The 12,323-nt window shown below is 43.4% G+C and overlaps 2 protein-coding genes across 2 annotated transcripts in view; one reads left to right on the top strand and one right to left on the bottom strand.

The window, feature by feature from the left end:
• The window catches only part of il16 (interleukin 16), an 11,186-nt gene extending 5,729 nt beyond the window's left edge, over positions 1-5,457 (top strand). Inside the window, 7 exon segments of the mRNA XM_070442325.1 lie at positions 1,218-1,310; positions 1,672-1,786; positions 1,789-1,852; positions 1,854-1,918; positions 2,349-2,479; positions 3,477-3,523; positions 3,525-5,457. Coding sequence (XP_070298426.1) covers positions 1,218-1,310; positions 1,672-1,786; positions 1,789-1,852; positions 1,854-1,918; positions 2,349-2,479; positions 3,477-3,523; positions 3,525-3,636 — 627 coding nt within the window. The 3' untranslated portion in view covers positions 3,637-5,457.
• Positions 5,458-8,626: 3,169 nt separating this feature from the next.
• Positions 8,627-10,096, bottom strand: stard5 (StAR related lipid transfer domain containing 5; the record flags this gene model as incomplete). Its single annotated transcript, XM_024145376.2, has 2 exons — positions 8,627-9,382; positions 10,003-10,096. Coding segments are annotated over 2 exons (245 nt in total), but the record flags the coding sequence as incomplete, so codon positions are not given.
• Positions 10,097-12,323: the final 2,227 nt, after the last annotated feature.

Raw genomic sequence — 12,323 nt, 5'->3', positions numbered from 1 at the left:
AAAAGAGAAAGAGACAATGAGGCTTTCAGAGGAGGAACCAGAGTATTCAACAGTGTATATTGGAAAGCCTCTCAGGGAGGACAGAGTATCACAGTGTGTATAAGAGGCTTTTCAAGGGAGGACAGAGTATCAGCAGTGTGCATTAAGAGGCTTTCAGGGAGGTAACAGAGTATCACAGTGTGTATTGAAAGGCTTCAAGGGAGGACAGAGTATCACAGTGTGTAATTAAGAGGCTTTCCGGGAGGACAGAGTATCAAGCAGTGTGCATTAAGAGGCTTTCAGGGAGAACAAGTAATCACAGTGTGTCTTGAAACGCTTTCAGGAGGACGAGTATCACAGTGTGTATTAAGAGGCTTTCAGGGAAGGACAGAGTATCACAGTGTGGCATTGAAAGGCCTTTCAGGGAGGACTAGAGTATCACAGTGTGTATTAAGTAGGCTTCAGAGAGGACAGAAGTACTCAACAGTGTGTATTGAAAGGCTTTACACACACACACCACACACACACACAGCACAAGCACACACACACACACACACACACACACACACACACACACACCAACAACCACACACACCACACACCACACACACACACACAACACACACACACCCACACACACACACACACACACCTCTCTCGAAGGACCCACTTGGCTCTGTGCTCAGGAAGAACATCTGTAGCCTTTCCTTTCTCGATATGTCATTACCTGCAACTCTTACTACAATGTGGTGTGTGTGCCCTGTGTGTCTGTTTTGTCGTGTGGTGTGTGTTTGCCTGTTTGTGGGTGTGGTGTGGCGTGTCTGGTGTGTGTTTGTGTGTGTCTGGTTGTAAAGCCGGAGGTGAGGGCGAGACACTTGGTCCCCTCGGCTCCTCTCCCGACATACAATCATCTGGAACCTGTCAACAACAGCTGGGTTTAATAATCAAACTGAGATATCTCTGTGAATGGCCACGAATCGTCTGACTCACGTCGTAAAAGTATTATCGTCTCAAGTAACAAGGGCTACTGATCTAGGATCAAGTTTGTATTTTAGATCACATTGAATAAGATTCATGACGGGGGGGACCTGATCCTAGATCAGCACTCCTTACTCTTAATAGATAACAACAAGAACCAGCAGTAACATTGTAAAGTGAGCGGAAAACCTTAAAATATTATTTTGAATGTTAGAATGAAAGAGATGACTTCTTTCCCATCCCTTTTTCTAGCAATTTGAGCACATCCAAGGTGTGATTCTGCACAGGAGGAAGGAGCAGGTCTGGGTTTCAGCATTGCAGGTGGGATAGACCTGGAGAGCAAGGCCACCACAGTGAGTAACTGAAAGTCATGCTAGAGCAGATGAAAAGTGATGACATCCTCAGAATTGATGTTAAAGATTGTATTTCTGTGTGATGTGTGCTATCTGAGGGAGTTGGAGAGTTCTGAGAAGACACATTTCTGTTGTTCACTGTAACATATTGTATGACAATAAAGTGTCTATATTAGTTAGGAGCGTGATTTGGACTTAAATATTAAAGATAGGATCCATGGCTATAAAGCCCTGGTACTGTCCTTTCTAGCATGGCAGATAGTGGCAACTCTACAAAATGTCTGCCAGCTGCTCCACCAATCAAGGCGAATTGCTTAGAATGGAAATGTGAATTGTAAAGTTTCTGACATTCTCCCTCCAGGTGCATCGTGTTTTCCCCCATGGCCTGGCGGCTCAAGAGGGACGTGGAGAAGGGTGACGAGTGCTGTCCATCAACGGCCAGACACTAAGGGGTGCGACACACGCGGAAGCCACCGCCACGTGCGCCAGGCCCGCACCATGAGACTGGCCGTGTTGGGTGAGCAAGGGAGAGAGGAGGAGAGGAGGAGGAGGGAACAAGACTGATGATCCCTTTGTCAGCAGTAGCAGTACAGACCTCAACCCCACAGGTGAGTAGAAGGTGGTCGACAAGTTCACCTAGTAAGACAGCACACACAACAGTGTGTGTGTGTGTGTGTGTGTGTGTGTGTGTGTGGTGTGTGTGTGTGTGGTGTGTGTGTGTGTGTGTGGTGTGTGTGTGTGTGTGTGTGTGTGTGTGTGTGTGTGTGTGTGTGTGTGTTGTGTGTGTGTGTGTGTGGTGTGTGTGTGTGACGTACATCAAATCAAATCCAATTTTATTGGTTGCGTACACATTATTAGCAGATGTTGTTGCAGGGTGTAAGCGAAATGCTTGCATTTGTGGCTGTATCATACAGTGTATGTACTGTATGTATACGTTGGTTGTTCATCTCTCTTCTCTCTCTCTCTCTCTCTCTCTCCTCTCTCTCTCTCTCTCTCTCTTCTCTCTCTCTCTCTCTCGTCCTGTCTGTCTGTCTCTAGTGGAGGATGGGGGAGCCATGCTGACTGTGGAGCTGGAGACAGGAGGAGGGGTGTGGCTTCAGTTTTGGATGGAGGGAAAGGCTCTATCCATGGAGACAGCCTCTGGTCATCAACAGGATATTAAAGGTACAGTAATATCCATGGAGACAGGCCTCTGGTCACAACAGATATTTAAAGGTACAGTAATATCCATGGAACAGGCCTCTGGTCACAACAGGTCTTTAAGGGTACAGTACTATCCATGGAGACAGGCCTCTGGTCATCAACAGGATATTTAAAGGTACAGTAATATCCATGGAGGACAGGCCTCTGGTCATCAACAGGATATTTAAAGGTACAGTAATATCCATGGAGACAGGCCTCTGGTCATCAACAGGATCTTAAAGGTACAGACTATCCATGGAGACAGGCCTCTGTCATCAACAGGATATTTAAGGTACAGTAGCAGCACAGGATTAAAAGGATAGTTCACAAAAAGGGAATATTTGGAGACAGTGGCCAGGTAAAGAAAACCAAAGCCGGATTGCTGCCTTACTATGTCCCTAATCTCTAACAGGGTAAAACAGTGGCCTACAGTAATCTTAAGGTAACAGGCCTTACTAGTCCTAACTAACAGGTAGACAGTGGCCTTACTATGTCCCTAAACTCTACAGGTAAACAGGCTTAAGCCAAACTCAACATAGCATGCCTTACTATGTCCTAATTACGGTAAGACAGTGCTTACTATGTCCCTAATCTGTACAGGTAGGAAATCAATATATAATTTTGTCATTTGGGTGACTTTAGGTGCCATTTAGCAGACACTGTTATCCAAGTGACTTACAGTGGTGTGTGCATACATTTTTAGTCAGGGTGACCCAGCAGGAATCAAACCAACGATCTTGACGTTACAAGTGCCATGCTCTACCAGCTGAGCCACACATGACCTTTTCTTAACACTTTTAACAATGTATTTTATTGTTAGAAGATTGTTGATGTCACGGAAAGCAGGAAACCATGCAAACAACGCAGAGAAGCACAGTTTTATAAGTTAACTTTAAAGTGGAGCGAAGCTGTCATCTCCCCTAGGGCCTTCCCGACAGAATGTGACAGTGTGCTCCGCTCGCCCAATGGTGGTGCTGCGAGCAGAGCGGGTTGCAGTCTGGTGATGAGCTGCTGCAGGTCCAGAGCACCTCCCCAGGAGCTGAGCCGCTTCGAGGCCTGGAACATCGTCAAGGCTCTGCCTGAGGGGCATATCACTCTAGTCATCCGGAGGAGGAAGGAGGATGAGGCAGAAGGGTCTGCCTGAGGGACATCTCACTGTAGTTACAGGAGGAGGAAGGAGGAGGATACTGAGGAGTTACCCCTAGACACTGATTTCAGGTCAGTTTACACTGTTATACCTTAATTGGATTCCAGATACAATAGGTCCCTGACTACCTACGGAGGTAGTCAGAAAGATCTGATCACAATTACACTTCTTTAAAAATGTGGGCACGATCAGAATGTGGACAAGATCAGGACAAAGGACTCATGTTAGCACCAGCTATAAACGGGGCTATTGATTCTCAAGATTTGGCCACGTATTGATTGTGGCTACATTTATAGACAGGAGTCCGCAATTAAAATACCTATTGTGATTYGATTGTGATCAGATCTTCCTGATCACCACCGGAGGTAGTCAGGCCCACATGTTGTCTGGATATCTTCCAAGTGTAGACGGATGTGGACAGGGAAACCATTTAAATCATCATTATCCCTCTAAAATCATTGACAGGTGGCGCCATCGTCTTATGGCATCAATATGTGTCTTTAAATAAAGACAATACATATTATTTTGAAAGAATATCTGTCGAATAATTGGCATACAGGGAGGGACCAGTACATTTTGGTCACAATGCGGACACAGCGTAAGAGACACATTTTWAWACAATGTGTAGATGCAACGGCAAAAATGTGGCCGCTATCAGAATGTGGACAACGGCCTCGATTCAATCCGTATCGCTGAAGTTTAGCGTTATAGCGTGATTGAAAATGAAAGGTAATTTCCGATTGAACCGACATATGAATTTACCGTGAATGCAGTCTCCGCAAACACAGGAACATTGCCTTTATATTTCAATCACGCTGAAGTGCTACGGATTGAATAGAGCCCGAGATCAGAGTTAGCATCAGGTATAAACAGGGCCAACTAGAACACAAATCAACCACAAGCCATCATACCATTTCATATGAGCACTATTAACATACTGTAGTTWTGAATATAATATCTATATTCTATATCAAATCATATTGCAATGACAATCAGGGACTGTTACTGTAGAGAGAGGTGAGTTTACAGGTGCTTTGATCTGACTGCCTTCCTACACCCAGAACTTCTAGACCAGGGACCARAGTGAGTTTGAGATTTGCACAGATATACAGTATTTACATGAAGGAAGGGAGAGACATTCCATTGCTTTTGACTGTTAGAAATAGTGTACAATACTGTAATGTAGTCCAAAAGAGTATGATACTCATACAAAATATTTAAAATGGGATTTGCATTTTTCATGGAATTGTAGTATTGTGCTTGATYTTGGAGTCATTATTTAGACCAAAGACTATGAGTTGGATTCAATCCATATCGCGGAAGATCAGCATCAAAAGGTAAAGTTAATTTCCGTTTACCATGAATGCAGTCTCCGCGACCGRGGGAACATTGCCTTTAATTGTCAATCGCCCTATAAAGCGGATCTTCAGAGCTACGGATTTAATAGAGTCCTTAGTTCGTTTATTAGATGACAATGAAAAATCTCAATTGGATACTGCTCGCGTCCTCCCTCCTTCTCAAAACCCATTGGATGAGAAAGCCAGAGGTCCCGCCCCTCTGACCTTCTCCTCCAATTGGTTTAGAGGAGGCCAGGCGAGAGGAGTATCTAATTGAGTTTCTCCCTATGGGTGAAACCAAAGACATAACTAAACCAGAGCAAATTTTCACCTTGTTTTCTCCTAGTTTGATATTAAGGAAAACACAGGGTGTGAACATTTTGTACCAAAATCTATTAGAATATAGATATTTAAAACTCTGTATATCGGTACTAAAGCTTTATCGCAATATACATTATACTAATAAAATAATTTAACCCAATCTGTATGTGTATGTTTCAAAAGTTTATTCACAAGACTGTTGTACCATTAACCATTCATTTTTTTAAATCTATGTAGTTATTTGACTTCATATGGAACAAACATATGCATTTACCACTCAGTTAATGAGACTATGTGAGTTGTAGGCAAAACTCCTTTCATTTTCCCAAAATTCCCAGAAATCCTGGTTGGAGGATTCTGCATTCACTGCTTATTCCCTTCTGGTTRTGGGAACTTCCAACCGGGACTTCTGGGAAAGTTGAGTAACCATCATTGTAATCCTTAATAACTCTTCTCCGGTGTTTGAAAAACAGCCGGTGAATTTGTATAGTGGGTATAGCCATTTTCCTACCTGTGGTGATGGTAATATATAATACAACAAGGAGGACAACATTGGATGTAACGTTCAGTAGTTTTTAATGCAGATGCTGGTGAAACACAAAACCTGCTGGGTGGAACATACAGTATACAGTACAGTAGAGTGCAGGTCAGGATTAGGGTCGCAAAATTGTGGTAACTTTCCCCAATTTCTCAGAAATCCTGGTTGGAGGATTTCCAGATTCCCTGCGTATTCCCTACTGATTCCAGGAATCTTCCAACTGGGATTTCAGGAAAACTTGAATATTTTTGAAAAATGACCAGAATTCATAACCCTAATCCTGACCTAAAAAACATGTTATTTTCCTGTGTTGCTTTAATTGACAACTGAACTAATAGTATATTTCAATAGCAGCCATTTTCCATAGCAGCTGTGCTTTCCAATCAGGAGCTGAGGACAACAAACAGCATTCAACACGTACCCTAAAACATACATATCTGTCCCAAAACYCATGATGGAGTACATTTTCAAAACAAGCCACCAATAGACAACGTGTGTACTCTGACATTAAGACAGCAATACACTGTAGGTAGGTATGATCTTCAGGCTCCACTTACAGTACAATAACACACATCAAAACAATGCCTTCATAGTATTACACCAACAAATGGCAAACAATGATTATAAAAAAAGCAAGCATATAGGACTTGGTTGTGGATGAGGTGGAATGCAATGCACTTGTAAAGGTTTGTCAGTTAAGGTTATTATCCACTCGGGATAAGAAAAGGAAGTTAAGTAGTGTGTTTTCATTTCAAAAGGAAACTTAACCACAAGGCTTCTAAAAAGATTGATCTAAAACATCATTAGTATAATGGCTTATCATCATACATGTAGAGGACTCAGCAGGCATGCAGATGGTTGACTGTACATCACTGTGAAGACACCTTCTAGGGCTATATCTCAATACTCTGAGGAGGCTTCCTCTCCACCTAAATGGCTGTATCTCCAAATACTCTAACAGAAGGCCTTCCTCTCCACCTAATAGGGCTGTACTCAATACTCTGAAGGCTTCCTCTCCACCTAATAGGCTGTATCTCAATACTCTGAAGAGCTTCCTCTCCACCTAAGCTGTATCTCAATACTTAAGAGGCTTCCTCACCACAGATGTATCTCAATACTATTGATGCTTGCTGTCATTATTTCCCTTCACCGATGATTTCTTTAAAGCTATGGAGACGCACCCTGGCCTAGACAGATGACCATGCCCGCCTGTCCATCAAAGACAGTGGTTTTCTCAACTCTACTGGTAATAGTTCTTTACAGTGTAAAATGACACACTAGTCACAACTGATGCCAGAATGGCAGTCCTATGCTGCTGCTGTGCTTAAAAATGTGAATCCATAGCTGTCCCAAATGGCATCCTACTCCCTATATAGTGCACTAATTTGGACCAGAGCCTTATGGGACACATACCATGTTGTACCCCACTGAATAAAACCCAAAATCCTTCAGAAGCTCTTCTAATCGAGCGGATGTCTCTTTTCCATTCCTCATTAGATGAAGCTGTCATATTGCAATGCCCATACATACTGCAAATAACTTTGCTTAAAATAATGCAGTGTTCTTAGTTTGACATCACATACTACATAGAGAAAAAGTAACTGAGGCAGAATCCTTGCTTGGAGGTTAGGCTTCTATAAAGCCGGCAGAGGTTAAGGTTAGAATAAGATATTAGGCGGGGGGGTTATTGTAACTAGAAAACATCTGCCGGCTGTATATACACCCTCTAAAGGTTACTGTAAAGCTGGAATCCTCAACTGTAAAACAACCATGTCCCTAACGCTTTCCAGTTACTGCAAACAACAAACACTGTTATTTCCATCTCTGACATCATCGCACCCAGCACATAGATAACACAATATGTACCGCATTTTATTACCATAGTGCACGACGCTCCTCAGCTCAGCAACAACAATAACAATGTGGTGGCGGCCAGTGGCACCGTTTCCCCCATATGCGGATTCCATCTTTAGGTATTGTTAAAGCTGTGGAGACAGGGTTAAACCAGAACATTTCAAGTACAGTATACCGTATACAACGGCAACAAATGATAAATACAACGGACAACAAAAAATGAGGTATGACTCGTCCCAATGGAATCCGATTCCATTCTGGGTTCCTGTAATCCATGCAACATGCATGTTACTGTAGGTAGGATGCAGCCAGTGGAAAGAATGGACTGTATTCAACAGCAACAGTACAAAAGGAAGGAGGACATATCTCCTGTTGTTTAGACACTGAATACAAAATATAGATTTCAAATCTATTCTATTCTTTGTGTGGAAAAAGGGGGGAAATGTCATCACTAAATAGGAAATGTACAGGAAATATTTGTTTTGGAAGAGAGTTTGGCAAAAATGACCTCCCTAGATCTAGTCTTAAAGGTCGGCCCAGAGTGCTTAAAGTGTCGGTCTGTAAGATTTCCGGTTGAGGACTAGAAGCAGGCTGTTTGCTAGTGTACCCGCATGAAGAAAAAAAACGAACGAAGAAAGAAACGATAACTACATTATGTCAATAATGTAACGTTTTTTGGGAGTGGTTCATGATGATTGTTTTTGTACTCTTTTCTTGTTATAATAGGGGAAAAAATAACTTACAAATTGCAACTTTACATCAGGGCTAAGGGTCAATTCCATTTCACAAATCGTTTCCACGCAGAAAATGCACATAACCCTCTATGAGAAATTCCTATTCAATCTTTTTCCAGGGTTGAATGAATGAAATTAGAACCGACCCTCAACCTTTTTGTAAGACTACACTAGTGGCCACCATACCTGGTCCTAGAGAGCAACAGTACCAGGGGTGCAGGCTTTTTGCTCCAGCWCTAACACACCATTATTACACACATGAACCAAGACCTCAATGARCTGAAATCAGCTGTGTTAGTGCTGGGACAAACAAGCTGCACACTRCCTTCCCTCATATCATCCAATATCATCTCCCTTTAAGCTCAGACAGTTTACTCCAAGCCAAGGCCAGGTGACCACTCTTCTAAAGAGGCTGTACAGAAGTTGAGTTGCTAATTGTTTATCTACATTTTTGGCTTGAGTGTTGCCTGTATGGTTGATATAACAATATTTATTTACTCATGAAACAACACAATRGTTATTTTTAGTCTAGAAAGATACGGCCTGGGGAGGTGTGCCCCATGCTCTCAAATAAGGATTTTTAAAATCCATTTACATCAATCTGTCCCTTTCAGTTAAAAAGCCCCCTGAGGTGAAAAGTTCCATATAGCCTCTTTAAAACTAAGCCATTCACATAGCTAATCATTCTGTGTTTTTTGGTCCCGCTGAATGCTGGTCCCAGATCTGAGTATCACCTGGTGCCAGGAGTTGGTTATGCAGCACAAACAGATCTGGGACCAGGGCTAAGGGAAGGTATAGTATGAGTGTATCAGTGGTCCTTGAGGGACTTGATGGCCTTGGCCAGGTTGCTGTAGAACTCCACCATGCTGGATGGGAAGAAAGAGTCGACCACGGAGCGAGGCAGGAAGCCCCCCAGGTCCGTCTGGAAGAAACTGAACAGCTGGGTTTTGTTTGGCTCCCTGGGGGGGGAGAGAGAGAGGTTGAATTTACACTATACTGTATGAACAATATTAGACAGTGCTTCTTCAGCTACATAGCTATCAAGACAGGTGGTCATGTTAGATAATGTTATTGAGAGACAGAGAGACAGAGAGAGAGAGAGAGAGAGACAGAGAGACAGAGAGAGAGAGAATGCTCAAACCAAACCTGTTGCTGCACATTATAGATACCTCAATTAGTCTACCTGAGTGCACTGAAGTTTAGCTCTCTACTGCCCTCCTGTGACGGACCATTGTCTCTACAAAAACTTCCTTGGTTCTGACAGAACAACACAATGTTCAGAATGTTGCAGATGGGTTTGTAAACTAAAGCATGTGTACTGTATGTAAAGTCGCTGTCTGATGAAAACCGTAACTACATTTTCGGTCATTGATATTTTTGAATGAAATGTACTCTGAACATTGTACGGCTCTACGACCAATACAATGTATTCAGAATAGCTTTAGAAGTTTAATAACTGTGTTCATTAACGGGAAAATATGGAATTTTTTTCAATTTCCTGAAAAGTTTGTTTTGGAGATGAGGTTATCAGACAACGACAATATTATGAAACAGAAGTGTGTCTCAGCGCGTGACTCACCCAGAGATGGGGACACAGATGCAGCCACAGGGGTGGTTGAAGCCCCTCACATACCCTGACTGGGGAGGGCAGCTGGGGTGGCTCACGTGGGTGGCTAARGGACAGAACACAGGGAGAGAKCATATGAGGATACAAATATGTGTAGATATAATTCAGTCTATTTTCATTCAATCAATCACATAATGTTACTTAGTATACTGATAGTGAAGGCAAAACGCAAATCTCATCTTGGGCACACCGTAGCAAAACGTTTTGCAACAATGCAACGAAATACATACCAAGTCCTTTCTTATTGGACGAGAGCATATAGGATAGGGCCTAATACATCACAGTTGAGCGTCTCTTCCTTTCATGCCTACTGAACACAACCCACATTCTGACATGGTATGATTAGGCCTCAGTCTGGGGCAGTGGATAAGACAGTTGTCTGTTCCAGAGATTCCCTCCCACCAGCCTCTCTGAGGGTTAGGGCTGATGATTAGGCCTAGGCCTCAGTCTGGGCAGTGGATAAGGACAGTTGTCTGTTCCAGAGATTCTCCTCCCAGCCAGCCTCTCTGAGGGTTAGGCTGATGATTAGGCCTAGGCCTCAGTCTGGGCAGTGGATAAGACAGTTGTCTGTTCCAGAGATTCCCTCCCAGCCAGCCTCTCTGAGGGTTAGGGCTGATAGATTAGGCCTAGGCCTCAGTCTGGGCAGTGGATAAGACAGTTGTCTGTTCCAGAGATTCCTCCCAGCCAGCCTCTCTGAGGGTTAGGCTGATGATTAGGCCTAGGCCTCAGTCTGGGGCAGTGGATAAGACAGTTGTCCCTGTTCCCAAGATTCCCTCCCAGCGAGCCTCCTTTAGGGCTAAGGCGTGTGATGTTAGGCCTAGCTCTAGTCTGGGGCAGTGGATAAGACAGTTGTCTGTTCCAGAGATTCCCCCAGCCAGCCTCTCTGAGGGTTAGGGCTGATGATTAGGCCTAGGCCTCAGTCTGGGCAGTGGATAAGACAGTTGTCTGTTCCAGAGATTCCCTCCCAAGCCAGCCTCTCTGAGGGTTAGGCTGATGATTAGGCCTAGGCCTCAGTCTGGGGCAGTGGATAAGACAGTTGTCTGTTCCCGGATTCCTCCCACCCGAGCCTCTCTGAGGGTTAGGGCTGATGATTAGGCCTAGGCCTCAGTCTGGGGCAGTGGATAAGACAGTTGTTCTGTCCAGAATTCCCTCCCAGCCAGACCTCTCTGAGGGTTAGGGCTGATGATTAGGCTACATCATCACACACACTAGCACTGCATTAGTGACAAGTGACGACAGTTCCTCTGGTACTCTACGGATTTCAGCCTACTGCCGATGTGGCTGGTATGTCTGTGCATCCCAGTGCTTGATTTGTATATTCATTGATTATGTTTTTTGTTGTGTTAGAATACCTATTATTTCCTTTATATTTCTTAATGTGTGTGCTGTTATGTCCTCTGTAAATGCCTCAACTTCAAATAAAAATAGTCTAACATTTAAAAAAAAATATATAATAATAAACAGAAAGAGCTACACTCAATACAAATGTGAATTGAGTCAGTAGAGAAATTGAGGTTAAAACAATACATTGATAGAGAAATGTTCCAAAATGTTATTTTATCATGAAAGCTCTAAAACTACGTTGCTCTAGAAACTTTAATCGCTCTGATCTACCTGTCAGCTCTAGATCTTACCGTTTGCTCTAAGAACTACTGTTCTATGCTACCGTTGCTCTAGATCTACCGTTCGCTCTAGAACTACCGTTCTTACTGCTACCGTTCGCTCTAGCTCTCTAACCGTTCGCTCTAGATCTACTGTTACCGTTCGCTCTAGACTCTACCGTTCGCTCTAGATCTACCGTTTGCTCTAGAACTTGTACCGTGTCTACTGCTACCGTTCGCTCTAGCTCTACCGTTCCCTAGAACTACGTGTTCTTACTGCTTTTACCGTTCGCTCTCAAAATCTATCGCTCTACTCGCTCTAGAGACTACCGTTCGCTCTAATCTACCGTTCGCTCTAGAACTACTGTTCTACTGCTACCGTTCGCTCTCGCTTCTACCGTTCCTCTAGAATCCTATCGTTTCGCTCTAAATATACGTTCGCTCTAGATCTACCGTTTCGCTCTTAGATCTACTTTCTGGCTACGTTCGTCTAGATCTTACCGTTCTACTCTACCTGTTCACTCTAGAACTACTGTTCTACTGCTTACCGGTAATCGCTCTAGATCTACCGTTTTTTACGCTACTGTTCACTCTTAGAACTACCGTTCTACTGCTACCGTTCGCTCGTCTACGCTGACTACCGTTCGCTCTAGAACTACTTTCTACTCTACC

Source organism: Salvelinus sp. IW2-2015, unplaced genomic scaffold (assembly GCF_002910315.2).
Source record: "Salvelinus sp. IW2-2015 unplaced genomic scaffold, ASM291031v2 Un_scaffold7862, whole genome shotgun sequence".
NCBI lineage: Eukaryota > Metazoa > Chordata > Actinopteri > Salmoniformes > Salmonidae > Salvelinus > Salvelinus sp. IW2-2015.
The sequence above is the reverse complement of the archived record's forward strand: the minus strand, read 5'-3'. Positions and strand labels throughout refer to the sequence as shown.